General features: G+C 46.3%; 1 protein-coding gene across 2 annotated transcripts in view; it reads right to left on the reverse strand.

The window, feature by feature from the left end:
• Positions 1-16,241, reverse strand: part of sorcs3a (sortilin related VPS10 domain containing receptor 3a) — an 850,680-nt gene that overhangs the window by 225,966 nt on the left and 608,473 nt on the right. For both annotated transcript variants that reach the window (XM_061977170.2, XM_061977173.2), the window contains exons 8-9: positions 9,196-9,285; positions 5,900-6,079 (exon numbers count right to left, since the gene is read on the reverse strand). In XM_061977170.2, coding sequence (XP_061833154.2) covers positions 5,900-6,079; positions 9,196-9,285 — 270 coding nt within the window. The remainder of the gene's footprint in view (positions 1-5,899; positions 6,080-9,195; positions 9,286-16,241) is intronic.

Genomic DNA, 16,241 nt, shown 5'->3' on the forward strand with positions numbered 1-16,241 from the left:
ATGCCCAGTTAAAATGGAGACAGGAGACAAAAAGGGGAGGAGAGTAGAAAATACATCTATCTGGGACGGTGGCAGAGACATTGTTTTCTTCTGCCTCATATCACATCTATTGTGTGTCAATGTCAGAACCACCTGCAGAACATGTCAACCTGAACACTGAAGTAAACATTCACATTACTACAGCAGCAAAAGGAGCACAAGGAGCAGAACAAAGGAGTTACTTTTCTGCCTACAAGTAACCTGAGTTTGTGTATGTGTGTGTCTGTAAGGGTGGATGTTTACTCCAGTGTTGCTGTTGACTTTAGTGCTTATACTTTTCCAGGAGAAGTATGGCACTGCTTTCTGCTCACTCCCATTCGCGTTGTCACTCACTTTTTTAAATTAAGGATATCAATAAAGACCACAGCTAACGAGCTACTCCGTGAGCAACTACGACCACAAAGGTCAGGTACTAACAACGTACTCTCTCATGAGTTTGCCTCAGACACCTCCACCACCTGTGATTGGCCATCACTCCGCTTTGGATTGGTTCAATAATATGATAGGTATAAAAGAGCCTAGGCCACTCTGATGCAGTGTTAATTTTGATAGCAATTTAACATTTAGTTTTAGTCAGTCTTTTGACAAAAATATATTATAGTATCCCTGTATGATCAGTGTCAGAGCTTGGTCCGCATTGCCGGCAGTAAGTCGGACACGTTTCCAGTGAGGGTTGGACTCCGCCAAGGCTGCCCTTTGTCACCGATTCTGCTCATAACTTTTATGGACACAATTTCTAAGCGCAGTCAAGGCGTTGAGGGGATCCGGTTTGGTGGCTGCAGGATTAGGTCTCTGCTTTTTGCAGATGATGTGGTCCTGATGGCTTCATCTGGCCAGGATCTTCAGCTCTCGCTGGATCGGTTCGCAGCCGAGTGTGAAGCGACTGGGATGAGAATCAGCACCTCCAAGTCCGAGTCAATGGTTGTCGCCCGCAAAAGGGTGGAGTGCCATCTCCGGGTTGGGGAGGAGACCCTTCCCCCAAGTGGATGAGTTCAAGTACCTCGGAGTCTTGTTCACGAGTGAGATCGACAGGTGGATCGGTGCGGTGTCTTCAGTAATGCGGACACTGTATCGATCCATTGTGGTGAAAAAAGAGCTGAGCCGGAAGGCAAAGCTCTCCATTTACTGGTCGATCTACGTTCCCATCCTCACCTATGGTCATGAGCTTTGGTTTATGACCGAAAGGACAAGATCACGGGTACAAGCGGCCGAAATGAGTTTCCTCCGCCGGGTGGCGGGGCTCTCCCTTAGACAAAGGGTGAGAAGCTCTGCCATCTGGGGGGAGCTCAAAGTAAAGCCGCTGCTCCTCCACATAGAGAGGAGCCAGATGAGGTGGTTCGGGCATCTGGTCAAGATGCCACCCGAACACCTCCCGAGGGAGGTGTTTCGGGCACGTCCGACCGGTAGGAGCCCACGGGGAAGACCCAGGACACGTTGGGAAGACTATGTCTCCCGGCTGGCCTGGGAACGCCTCGGGATCCCCCGGGAAGAGCTGGACGAAGTGGCTGGGGAGAGGAAAAATCTGGGCTTCCCTGCTTAGGCTGCTGCCCCCGCGACCCGACCTCGGATAAGCGGAAGAAGATGGATGGATGGATGGATGGATGGATGGATATGAGCACTTAAGTCATCAACAATTATATAATCTGAGAAATGGACATTGTAACTGTGTAGGTCTGACTTCGTAGGATATTTACAGCGAACAGTGAACATAGTGAGCTCAGAAAGCATAAGAACAAGTATATACTTTTGATTATTTACATGTGATTATTTACAATCCGGGGAGGTGGGATGTGGTGGGGGGAGGGTGTTAGTCTAGGGTTGTAGTTGCCTTGAGGTGTTCTTTTAGTGCGGTTTTGAAGGGGGATAGAGATGCACTTTCTTTTACACCTGTTGGGACCGCATTCCATATTGATGTGGCATAGAAGGAGAATGAGTTAAGACCTTTGTTAGATCGGAATATGGGTTTGACGTGGTTTGTGGAGCTCCCCCTGGTGTTGTGGTTATGGCGGTCATTTACGTTATGGAAGTAGTTTGACATGTACTTCGGTATCAGGGAGGTGAATTTTATAGACTAGGCTCAGTGCAAGTTGATTGACTCTGTCCTCCACACTGAGCCAGCCCACTTTGGAGAAGTGGGTAGGAGTGAGGTGTGATCTGGGGTGGAGGTCATCCTGCAAGCCTGATTAAGTAATCAACCTGCCTTTTTGGCAGGCGACTTTCCGGGTTCTCAGACTGGGCAGGCATGGTTCCACTTGTCCAGGGTACACCTCATCACAGGGCCAACACAGATAGACAGACATTCACACTCACATTCACACACTAGGGCCAATTTAGTGTTGCCAATCAACCTATCCCCAGGTGCATGTCTTTGGAGGTGGGAGGAAGTACCCGAAGGGAACCCACGCAGTCATGGGTAGAACATGCGAACTCCACACAGAAAGACCCCGATCCCCGGGATCGAACCCAGGACCTTTGTATTGTACACTTAGAAATTTGTATAATCAGCTTCCCATCATATTTCTGCATACTAAGTATTATATAATTATCAAGAATCAGTTTTAAAATCACACACATAGTAGCACACACATTACAGACAGCTCTTTTCCGCAAGGGTGCGACACATTTACTGCTCCTGGGACAGAGGAGAAGACAGACATTTTGAGAGGAGCCATGGGTGGCAATATTTCTTCATTTTCCTGCTTGTGACCATGGGGGAATTTTATATCTTTGTTTCAAACAACCACGCTAAAATGGTGAATTTGAAAAGTGGCAGCCGCTTGGTGAGGTACGGACCACTGAGGAGGACAGCAGTTTTTTTTTTCCTTCACACTACATTTCATACACTTCAACATCCCCGGAGGGAAGGGATTGGAGAGTGGTCTGAATATGGACTCTAAATGGAGGCATGAACCTGCGAAGGGCCGTTAGGGACATTATTCAGAATTACCTCTGACATATACTACTATGCTCTCACGTAAACAACTTAAATATTTTTCTCTCATACACACTACTGAAACACTCTTATACACACTACTGAAACACTCTTACATACATTACTGAAATGCTCTCACATAAACAACTGAAATGTTTTTCTCTCACACACTACTGAAACACTCATACACACTACTGGAATACTCGTATACACTACTGAAATGTTCTCACATAAACAACAAATGTTTTTCTCTCACTCCACACTACTGAAACACTCATACACTACTGAAATACTCTTATACACTACTGAAATGTTCTCACATAAACAACTGAAATGTTTTTCTCTCACTCCACAATACTGAAACACTCGCATACACTACTGAAACACTCTTATACACACTACTAAAATGCTCTCACAAAAACAACTGACATATGTTTCTCTCACACACTACTGAAACACTCCTGTACACACTAATTGAAATGCTCTAACATAAACAACTGAACTATTTTCTCTCACACACACTACTGGAACACTTTCATATACACTACTGAAACACTCTAATACACACTACTGAAATGCTCTCACATAAACAACTGGAATGTTTTTCTCTCACACACACAATTGAAAAACTCTCATACACACTACTGAAACACTCTTATACACACTATTGAAACACTGTTATACACACTACTGAAATGCTCTCACATAAACAACTGCAATGTTTTCTCTCACACGCACAACTGAAACACTCTCATACACACTAGTGAAATACTCTTATACACTACTGAAACACTCTTATACACACCACTGAAATGCTCTCACATAAACAACTGAAATGTTTTTTCTATCACACACTACGAAAACACTCTTATACACACTATTAAAATGCTCTCACAAAAACAACTGAAATATGCTTCTCTCACACACTACTGAAACACTCCTGTACACACTAATTGAAATGCTCTCACATAAACAACTAAATTATTTTCTCGCACACTACTGAAACACTCTAATACACACTACTGAAATTCTCTCACATAAACAACTGAAATGTTTTTCTCTCACACACTACTGAAACACTCTTATATACACTACTGAAATGCTCTCACATAAACAACTGGAATGTTTTTCTCTCACACACACAATTGAAACACTCTCATACACTACTGAAACACTCTTATACACACTACTGAAATGCTCTCACATAAACAACTGCAATGTTTTCTCTCACACGCACAACTGAAACACTCTCATAGACACTACTGAAATACTCTTATACACTACTGAAACACTAATACACACTACTGAAATGCTCTCACATAAACAACTGGAATGTTTTTCTCTCACACACACAATTGAAACACTCTCATACACTACTGAAACACTCTTATACACACTACTGAAATGCTCTCACATAAACAACTGCAATGTTTTCTCTCACACGCACAACTGAAACACTCTCATAGACACTACTGAAATACTCTTATACACTACTGAAACACTAATACACACCACTGAAATGCTCTCACATAAACAACTGAATTGTTTTTTCTCTCACACACAATTGAAACACTCTCATACACTACTGAAACACTCTTATACACACTTCTAAAATGCTCTCACAAAAACAACAGAAATATGTTTCTCTCTCACACACTACTGAAACACTCCTGTACACACTAATTGAAATGCTCTCACATAAACAACTGAACTATTTTCTCTCACTCACACTACTGGAACACTCTCATATACACTACTGAAACACTCTAATACACACTACTGAAATGCTCTCACATAAACAACTGAAATGTTTTTCTCTCACACACACACTACTGAAACACTCTTATAGACTACTGAAATGCTCTCACATAAACAACTGAAATGTTTTTCTCTCACACACACAATTGAAACACTTTCATACACTACTGAAACACTCTTATACACACTACTGAAACACTCGTATACACACTACTGAAATGCTCTCACATAAACAACTGCACTGTTTTCTCTCACACGCACAAATGAAACACTCTCATACACTACTGAAACACTCATATACACACCACTGCAATGCTCTCACATAAACAACTGACATGTTTTTTCTCTTACACACAACTGAAACACTCTTATACACACTACAAAAACACTCTTTACCACACTACTGGAATGCACTCACATAAACAACTGAAATGTTTTTCTCTCACACACACTACTGAATCACTCTCATACACACTACTGAAACACTCATATACATACACACTACTGAAACACTCTTATACACACTCCTGAAACACTTATACACACCCTACTGAAACACTCTCATACACTACTGAAACACTCATGCACACTCCTGAAACACTCTCATACACTACTGAAACACTCTTATACACACTACTGAATATGAACCCTCCCACAAAGGGACACGTATTAGCCTAAACCAGACATAAGGAGGCATGTGAGCATCTTTAAGAAGAAAAAAAAGGAACATTTCGATCAGCACAACATGCTGCCACGCAAGCCGCGAAAGAAAATTTTTAAAATCAAGACTACATTTCCAGCAAATGGGTGCAATTCTACACTACATTTTATCTTTAGATTTATTCTCATCCACCAACCTCTTTTGGCTGTCTTTTTGACATGTACATGTACCATGTCATCATTTTTTGGTGAAATATCCAATTTTACAAAAAAAACGCGGAAGTGATATTTTGACGCGAAAAGTTTGAAAACGCAAATTTCCACGTTTTTGGGGACTTTTTTTACATGCCTGCATAAGATAAACAATAATGAGAGCTCAGTAATATTGATATATCTTGATAAAGAACAAGTTTAACAACAAAGTTCTAGCATAGAATATTCAAGCAGCCAACACACGTAGATTGAATCAATCAGAACTTTCCTCGCACTTATAACCAAAAAGTAGCTTACCTCATACAAATCCAGCATCTGGTTTCCTCCTATGCCCCTCGTGGTCTTGACATTTTCCATGGCCAAAGTGAAGTAGATCCCGCTAGTGTCAGACAGGTAGAGGTTATAGGTGTCATTCTGGTTCCACTCCTGCACGGCCGCAAATACCTGCTTCTCATCTGTGCTGACAATGTGTAAATCCTATCAGCGAGCAGGGAGAGATTGGAGGAGTTAAGACCAGAGGGGGGTGGTTAGTATGGTTTTAGGCGTTTTAGAAACATATTTGTTTGTATCTGAGATCATCATAAATATTCCAGAAATAAACATAAATGTAAGATTTTGAACTCAATTACAAAGCCCAAAACCAGGGAAGTTGGCACGTTGTGTAAATCGTAAATAAAAACAGAATACAATGATTTGCAAATCCTTTTCAACTTATATTCAATTGAATAGACTGCAAAGACAAGATATTTAACGTTCGAACTGAGAAACTGTTATTTTTTGCAAATATTAGCTCATTTGGAATTTGATGCCTGCAATATGTTTCAAAAAAGCTGGCACAAGTGGCAAAAAAGACCGAGAAAGTTGAGGAATGCTCGTCAAACACTTATTTGGAACATCCCACAGGTTAACAGGCTAATTGGGAACAGGTGGGTGCCATGATTGGGTATAAAAGCAGCTTCCATGAAAAGCTCAGTCATTCACAAACAAGGATGGGGCGAGGGTCACCGCTTTGTGAGCAAATGCGTGAGCAAATTGTCGAACAGTTTAAGAACAACATTTCTCAACGAGCTATTGCAAGGAATTTAGGGATTCCACCATCTACGCTCCGTAATATCATGAAAAGGTTCAGATAATCTGGAAAAATCACTGCACGTAAGCGGCAAGGATGGAATCTAACATTGAATGCCCATGATCTTTGATCTCTCAGGCGGTACTGCATCAAAAACCTACATCAGTATGTAAAGGATATCACCACATGGGCTAAGGAACACTTCAGAAAACCACTGTCAGTCGCTACAGTTGGTCGCTACATCTGTAAGTGCAAGTTAAAACTCTACTATGCAAAGCGAAAGCCATTTATCAACAACACCCAGAAACGCCGCCGGCTTCGCTGGGTCCGAGCTCATCTAAGATGGACTGATGCAACGTGTAAAAGTGTTCTGTGGTCGGACGAGTGCACATTTCAAATTGTTTTAGGAAAGTGTGGACGTCGTGTCCTCCGGACCAAAGAGGAAAAGAACCATCCGGACTGTTCTAGGCACAACGTTCAAAAGCCAGCACCTGTGATGGTATGGGGGTGTATTAGTGCCCAAGGCATGGGTAACTTACACATAGGGAGGATGTTTGATAAGAAATTATCGAGTTTGAGCCTATTATCGAATCCTCTTATCGAACCAATTCCTTATCGATTCTCTTATCGAGTCCAGATAGGTTGTTGTATATGGAAAAAAACACACAATATTTGGTTTAACAAAAGCTCACTTGTATTATATAAGAAAAAAATAAAGTCTAATAAATAAATAAATATTGACTGTTACCCCTCTAAAAAAATAAAAATAAAATAAATAAATATTGACTGTTGTTACCCAAAGTATATTAAGTGGGATTTTTCAGAAAAACAAATGTATACAGTAACACAAAAACAATCTGTCTCTGTGATCACTATAGGTGTATAAATAATAATATAGTGTTAAATAAAATCAGTCCCTTGGGCACAACACTGAAAATAATACAGCTCTCCAAAAAGTGCAATTCTGCTGCTATTTGACATAACTGTTTGTTATGATGCTTTGACAATTTTGCACTTTATTTCTTTATTGAAAGAAAATTCTATGAAGTGAAAAGTTGTTTGCAAATGTGGTTACAATGCTAAAAAATTCAAATTTAAATCTAAAAAAAGAAATACACTTTATTGAGTTAACATTATTTCTTTATAGGGGGAAAGATGTGATGTTATGAGCTAGGGAATATAACAACTACACTACCCAGCATGCAACGGGAGTGACGAGCATGCGTGGTAGCCCCGAAAAGTGTTGTTGCATGTCGCCACTCGGCAGCTAAGAATGAGGTTATGAGCACGCTGTGAGAGTAAATGTCAAGAACTCAGCCAACACGCCTCGTGTGCATTATTTATAATTAGACAGACAACACATATACAGTGTGATTTTGTTTTGTTTACAAGGAAAGAAAAACAGAAATTAAAAAAGGGAGATATATGTTGTATATATATGTATGTGCTACGGTTGCTTTAAGAACGTTGCGACAGCTGCCGTAAAGGAGGTGCGTTGCTAGCCTGGTTGCTATGTTTCCGGTTGGTCGTAAAAGTGTCCGTCATGTGTTTGTACCCTGCTCAAATCTCTCAGTAAAGTTATTCATTGGATTATGCATTTTGTTTTGAACTTTATTACACCTTGGAGCGCTTTTTCCGGTCCATTGTTTTTCCTGCTTTCGCTATCTGCGCCTAATGACTGAGCTACGTGACGTCATTTCTTGTGATGTCCCACGGGGCATTTCTGGTCGGGACGGGATTCGAATAAAGAACCAACTCTTTTTCTTTACTATAGTGGTCTCGATAACGGGTACCGGTTCTCAAAAAGGGATTCGAGTCCGAGGACTCGGTTCTTTTCCTATCGAACAACCGGGAAAATCGGTTTCGAGTATCATCCCTACTTACACATCTGTGAAGGCACCATTAATGCTGAAAGGTACGTACATGTTTTGGAGCAACATATGTTGCCATCCAAGCAAGGTCTTTTTCATGGACGCCCCTGCTTATTTCAGTAAGACAATGCCAAGCCACATTCTGCATGTGTTACAACAGTGCGGCTTCGTAGTAAAAGAGTGCGGGTACTAGACTGGCCTGCCTGTAGTCCAGACCTGCCTCCCATTGAAAATGTGTGGCACATTTTGAAGCATAAAATACGACAAAAGAGACCCCCGGACTGTTGAACAACTTAAACTGTACATCAAGCAAGAACGGGAAATAATTCCAAATTGGTCTCCTCAGTTCCCAAACGAGTGTTGTTAAAAGGAAAGGCCATGTAACACAGTGGTAAAAATGCTCCTGTGCCAACTTTTTTGCAATGTGTTTCTGCCATTTAATTCCAAGTTAATGATTATTTGCAAAAAAAAACGAACATTAAATATCCTGTCTTTGCAGTCTATTCAATTAAATATAAGTTGAAAAGGATTTCCAAATCATTGTATTCTGTTTTTATTTACCATTTACACAACATGCCAACTTCACTGTTTTTGTGTAAAACTGTGGAATTAAAACTTGAAGCAGTTACTCGGTTAACTTAGTCGGAACCTACCTTTGGCAGGGAATATTTCGGAAGTTTGATTTGGATGAATACGTTTCTCCTGTAGGAAACATAATAAGAAGCTCGTCCGGATGTAGGCACCTGCAAAAATAGAATGCTGTATTAATTACAGGTCTTCAACAGGGGGTCCGTGACACTACATTTCCCGGAGCAGCACAGCAGGGGGTCGTTGAAATGTTTTATTTTCTAAATATTTGTGTTTTATAATCCCCTGCAATTCACCCACACATTTAAATGTCTTTAAAAACTCAATATCATTGTAGTGTAGTTTATAAACGAGGCATGGCCACACTACTCAATGTACCTTGCAGGTTTACAATACAAACAAAACAACTGGAAATGGAGAGCTCAGACTCATAGTGAAGAATCATCAAAAAATCGTGAATCCAAACAGTGATCCCGAGCAACTCCAAAATCTAATCACTTGATCCTTATCCCATTCCTGACACTTCCTGAAGGTTAAATCAAAATCCATTCACTTTTTGTGCTATATTGCAGACTAACCGACAGACAGACGGACAAACCCCCCCTGCAAATACACAACCTCCTGGCAGGTAATAAATAAAAGGATAAATGAGATCGTCATGTCCGTGCCTGTTTGTTTTATCCGTCTGTTGCTTCCAAACGTGCTGCAAGAGGAGTCATTCTTTGCTGAATTAAATACACTTTCTTACTAGTCATCCACTCTCTTTGTCTCTGTGGGTGGAAGCAGGCTCAACCTCGTAATGTAAACGGAAGGAAACTGTTAGAATGATTGCTTGTAAGTTATCACAAAAAACTTTGTGTTGAAATTAGTTCCTAGCAAGAAGACAAAAGCTGTCTTTGAAACCTACCAAGGAGAAGGCTTGTAAAACTCCACTGTGTACGGGGGAAAGCCACATGAAGGGTTTTCTGTGTTCTTTCATGTATGGTAATCAACAGAAGGATGTTGTTCTGGCCCAAGGACTTCATAGCGGATCAGGATCTGCCCAATTTCCAGACGACCTCTTTTTGAAGTATTTTACGAACTCTTTTCGAACTGACCTTTCCTGTGATTGTTTACGACCTTTTCTGTGAACTTTTTGCGACCTTTGTCCTATGGAAACAAAGGTGGCCATGTGGTCGGGGAGGGTCCAAAATAAAAGAAAGGCGTGCAATCTTTTGGCAGAGCGTGCTAAGATACTGTGCAAGGGTACAGCATGCTTGCAAACCCTCCCGGATTTTCCGGGAGACTCCCGAAATTCAGCGCCTCTCCCGAAAACCTCCCGGGACAAATTTCCTCCCGAAAATCTCCCGAAATTCAGGCGGACTCAGGTCCTCCACAATATAAAAAAGCGTACCTGCCCAATCACGTTATAACTATAGAATGACGGAGGGTGAGTTCTTGGTTTCTTATGTGGGTTTATTGTTAGGCAGTTTCATTAACGTCCTCCCAGCGTGGCAACAACACACAACAACAGCAGTCACTTTTTTGTATACCGTAAAGCAGTTCGTCTGCCGTAAACAGCAATATTGTGACACTCTTAAACAGGACAATACTGCCATCTAGTGCATTTGATGAAAGCACTTTTGTGCGTGCCACACAGCAATGCATCGTCAGAGAGGATGTTCAGCATGGTTCGAAAAATAGTGACAGAGAATAGAACAAGGATGGACAATTCAACCCTTAACTCAACAATGAGTAGATGAGTGTTATGTGTGTGTATATGTGTAAATAAATGAACACTGAAATTCAAGTATTTCTTTTATATATATATATATATATATATATATATATATATATATATATATATATATATATATATATATATATAATAAAATAAATATATATATATATCCATATATATATATATATATATATAATAAAATAAATATATATATATATATATATATATATATATATATATATATATATATATATATATAGCTAGAATTCACTGAACGTCAAGTATTTCATATATATATATATTGTAATATTCCCAGGAACGTAGGCTCATAGACTTATTCGTTTGTCTTGTCTTTATTAGATAAGATGCAATGTAACCACACAACAGCTCCAATGTGCGTCTTCCCTCTTTCCCGGCAAAACTCAAACTAACACTTCCTGTCAACAACGTCACTTCCCTAACGTCCCCGGAAGTCCCGCCCCCCCAGCCAAAGCCATTGGCTAACACCCCGTAGCCAGCCGCTACATCACCCCCCCCTTACAAAAAGTCCTCGCCCTCGAGGACTGACCCGTAAGGCAACATTTGGCAACACCATAGCAGCATGTAAATCAGAGCAACCCATTAGTGCAAACACAACAGTGTAAACAAACATAACCCTTACATCACACAAAAGCAGGTTCACAAACCCCTCCACCCCCTTCCCTTATTGTCCTTCAGTCTAAGGACACCACAAAGTCTTGCAAGCGGTCCGGAGGCCTCTGCTGCCGCCTCGGCCGCTCTCTTCCATCCCCCAGCAGTGGAACAGCTGGGTCGGGTGTGCCAGTCCTCGGGCGGGAGCTGGAGGGGGCGGGGGATGAGGGGAGTGGGGAAATTGGTTCCCCCTGGGGCGTAAGCGGGGTATTGGTAAAGGGCTGGGCGGGCAAGGGAGAGGTCACCTGTGTATCCGAGGCAGGGGAAGGGGGACCCCCCCCGGTAGGGGGCGAGTCTGTCTCTGTGGAGGGCCACCTTCCTTCCCCGGGGGGGCAGCTGGACACGATACACAACCTCTCCCAGCTTCTGGAGTATCTTACAGGGTCCTGTCCATTTGCTGTCCAGCTTGGGACTGCGGCCCTTCTTCCGAATCGGGTTGTAGACCCAGACCAACTCGCCTGGCGCGAAGTCCCTCCCTCGGGTCGTCACGTCATAGTAGCGTTTTTGTTTTACACCAGCTTCCTGCAGCTGCTCCCGAGGGAAACTGTGGGCTGAGTCCAGCCGGTCTTGTAGTTTCCTGGCGTACTCTGGCCCTGCAGCGAAGGCCGGGGAATCCGGTGGGCGGCCAAAGGCCAGCTCTGCTGGTGTGCGCATCTCTCTCCCTAGCATGAGAAGTGTCGGTGTGCACCCCGTGGATTCCTGGACAGCAGAGCGACACGCCATCAGCACCAGTGGTAGGTGTTGGTCCCAGTCACGCTGGTGGCGGGAGGTGACAATGGCGAGCTGGTCTCCCAGGTTGCGGTGGAACCGCTCCACTAACCCATCACTCTGAGAGTGCAATGGGGTAGTACGGGTTTTGTGAATGCCCAGGCGCTCGCACAAGGCCGCGAACACCTGGGACTCAAAGTTTGTGCCTCGGTCACTGTGCAAAGACGCCATGATGCCAAACCGACCTATCATGCCCTCCACCAGGGCATCGGCAATGGTCTCTGCCTCCTGGTTGGGAATGGCGTATGCCTCAGGCCACTTGGTGAAATAGTCTATGGCGGAAAGGACGTAGCGGTTCCCCTTGTCAGACCGTGGGTACGGCCCTGTAATGTCAATCCCCACCCTGTCCATGGGGCACCCCACTGGGAACTGTTGGAGCGGTGCCTGTGAGCGCCCAGTGGGGCCTTTGCGGGCAACGCAGGGGTCACAGCGGCGGCAGAAGTCTTCCACATCTCTCTTCTGCCGACCCCAATAGAACCCCTGTCGCAGCCGCTTAAGTGTTTTGGCGACCCCGAAATGTCCAGACCCACCTCCCCCATGCACTGCCTTAAGCACCGCCCCTTGCAGTCCCTTTGGCACCACCACCTGCCATTGTTCTTCCCCCGTGGCCGCGGCCTTAAATGCCCGCTGCAGCACACCTTGGGACACCCGCAGTGAGTCAAACATGGCCCACAGGCCCTTGGTAGCCTTGGAGAACGGTACCACCGCCTCCCAAGGTGGGCACTGCCGAGCCTCCACCCACTGCAAGACAGGCTGAAGGTCTGTGTCCTCCTCCTGCGCGTGCCTCCAATCAGCATTCGTTACAGTCTGTAGTTCCCTGCAGACAACGTTATCAGCCTGACTGATGGCCGTACACTCGGCGCCCTCTGCCCGCCGCTCTTGTTCCCGAGCTTCCCTGCGCTCGCAGTAACGACATCCGTCTGCTGCACACGGCCGGCGAGAGAGCGCGTCCGCGTTGGAGTGGCGAGTACCTGGCCGATGTTCTATTTCAAAGTGGTATCCTTATAGCTCTTCCAACCACCTGGCGACCTGCCCCTCCGGCTCCCGGAAAGTCATTAGCCACTGGAGGGCAGAGTGGTCAATCCTAATCACAAAGGGGAGGCCACACAGGTAATATTTAAAGTGTCTGATAGAGAGCACCACTGCCAGGAGTTCTCGGCGGGTGCACAGTAATTCCGTTCCGACTTTGTGAGTTTCTGGCTGAAGTAGGCCACCACCCTCTCCCCTTCCTGCCACGGCTGTGCAAGTACCCCCCCAACCCCCACTCCGCTGGCATCAGTGTCCAGTAAGAAGGGCAGGGTGAGGTCAGGTGGGGCAAGTACCGGGGCCTCACACAGGGCCCGTTTCAACCCCCAGAATGCCTCCTGGCACCCTTCGGACCACACAAAGTCTTTGCTTTTTTCCAGCAATCGATATAGGGGCGCGGCGATTGTAGCAAAACCCCGCACGTGCCTCCGATAGTAAGAGGCAAGCCCGATGAAGCTCTTTAGCTGTCCTTGGTCCCGAGGGACAGGCCAGTCTCTCACAGCCCGCACCTTCTCGCCCATGGCGCCGATGCCATCGGCACCCAGCTCATGTCCCAAGAAGGTTACCTCTCGCCGCATGAAACTGCATTTGTCAGGGTGCAGTTTAAGGCCCGCTGCTCGAATCCTCTCCAGGACTCGACCCAGGGACCCGAGGGCTTCTTCAAAAGAACGCCCATGTACCAGGATGTCGTCCAGGTATACCAGGCACTCTTGGCGGGGTATACCAGCCAGCACTTTGTCCATAAGCCGGGCAAAAGTGGCGGGGGCATTGCAGAGTCCAAAACTAAGGACTTTGAATTGCCACAAGCCCCGGCCGGTACAGAAGGCGGATTTAGGGCGAGATTCAGGAGAAAGGGGTACTTGATAATATCCGCTTTTAAGGTCCAGAGTGGTGAACCACGAGGAGCCGGAAACTAGGTCCAGGGACTCATCAATACGGGGGAGGGGGTAAGAGTCCTTTGTGGTCACTTCGTTCAGCCGTCTGTAATCCACACAGAATCGCCAATCACCAGCCTTCTTTTTCGCGACCATGACCACAGGTGCCGCCCAGGGGCTCTCAGACGGCTCAATAAAGTCGGCCCGCAGCAGGTCATCTACGGCCTTGTCACATACCTGCTGTCGAGCGAGGGGAATGCGGCGCCCGTGGCACTTGATGGGCCGCGCCAAGCCAGTGTCTATGACATGCTCTGCCAAGTGGGTTCTTCCCACTTCACTCTCATTCATTGCAAAGCTGCCCTGGAATTCCATCAGCAGCTGTTTCAGCTGCTCCTGTTGCTGTTTCTCCAAGTCCCCATAATCCTCCCTCTACACCCCTCCCCCCATGACCGGGGTTGCTGGCTGCGGGTGGGGGGCCGTGGGTAGGGATGCCCAGGGCTGGCATCCCCGGGTAATACACAGCTCTGTCTCCCCCCTCATTGGCTGAAAGGAGACAGGGAGAGGGCAGGGGTAGTAACTAGGTGTGGTGTGAGGCAACAAGACTGTAGAGGCATGCGGTGAAACGGGCAGGGTCCCGGAAACTAGGGTACCCATGGCAACTGTAGGGCCCCCCGGGAAGTTAAGTGTACCCCTCCCCATGTCTAGCAGGCACCCAGTGACTTGGAGGAAGTCCAGCCCTAAGATGCAGCAGTCTTGCACGTCTGCCACCCAAACTAGATGGCGAACTCGCTTTCCCCCCACGCACAACCACAGGAACCCCTTCCCCACCATAGGAGCTAGCTGGCCCGTGACTGTGCGTAGCTGTACTGCTGTGGGCTCAAGTGGTGTACTGCTGGGCAGAACGTCCGGTCTTACCAGCGTTACCGATGACCCCGTGTCCACCAGGCCCACGGTAGGCACCCCCTGGACAGATACAGAGACATGGCAGGATCCCCCACCTTCCCCCCCCCCCCGTGTCCAGCCCACCGCCATAGGTGGCACACTGCTGTCATCTACTTCTGGGGGGGATGGAGCCCCTCCCCCCTGGCTGTGTCGCTGGGCTCCTCCGGGTGCCCGAAAGCGAGAAGAAGGAGCAGAAGCCGAGTCGTCGTCTGCTTCTGGGGGGTGGAGCCCCTCCCCCCTGGCTGTGCTGATGGGCTCCCTCCCCTGCTTGACGAGCCTGGGCTGGCGAGTCAGGGTCCGCGGTGGACGTAGGGGCCCGCATACCCCTGACTATGCGGGCCCGGCGCCGTTTCCCGGCTCACGACGAGTGGCAGGGCACTCCCTGCGAAAGTGTCCAGGTTGGCCACATCCCCAGCAGACCTGCATGGGGCGAGGGCCACGTTGACTTTGCAGAGTCACCGACCTCAGTAGTTCGGTCATTTCTGTCGCCCAAGCCGGAGCCCCGTCACTAGACGTGTGTGACGATGCCACCCTCACTGGATGGGGTTTCATTTCCAGTTCCCCGGCTGCAGCTGCACTCCCCAGCATCTCCCTCTCAACAGCAGCTTCCAGTGCCTCCTGCAGGGACCTCGGGTGCTGAAGCTGCACCTGCACGCGCAGGTCAGGAGGAGTAATGGCTCCAACAAACAGGTCAGTTGCGAGCTCATTCCGTGCATCAGCAGGCAGGTGACCATATGCACGGCGCACCTGGCCCTCAATGTCATTAGCGAGCCCCCGGAGAGGCTTGCCAGGCTTCCTGCACCTCCCTCTCAGTTCAGTTTTTAAAAGCGCTGGCTGAGACCATCTCCCAAACCTCCTCTTGAGCGCCCCCACCAGGGCTGCGTAGCACCGCTGTCGTTCAGAATCCAGCAGCAGGAGGCACGAAAGAGCCTCTCCCTCCAGACACAAAGCTAATTGCAACGCTTTGTCCCTTGCTTCCCACCTTCTAGCGTCCGCCAAAAGTTCAAATTGAGCGTGGGACGCCTCCCAATCTGATCCACCGGCAAATGCTCACCGTAGCTAAACATGCTAAACGCTTGCGGTCCTAGCT

This window comes from Nerophis lumbriciformis, linkage group LG16 (genome assembly GCF_033978685.3).
Source record: "Nerophis lumbriciformis linkage group LG16, RoL_Nlum_v2.1, whole genome shotgun sequence".
NCBI classification, from domain to species: Eukaryota; Metazoa; Chordata; class Actinopteri; order Syngnathiformes; family Syngnathidae; genus Nerophis; species Nerophis lumbriciformis.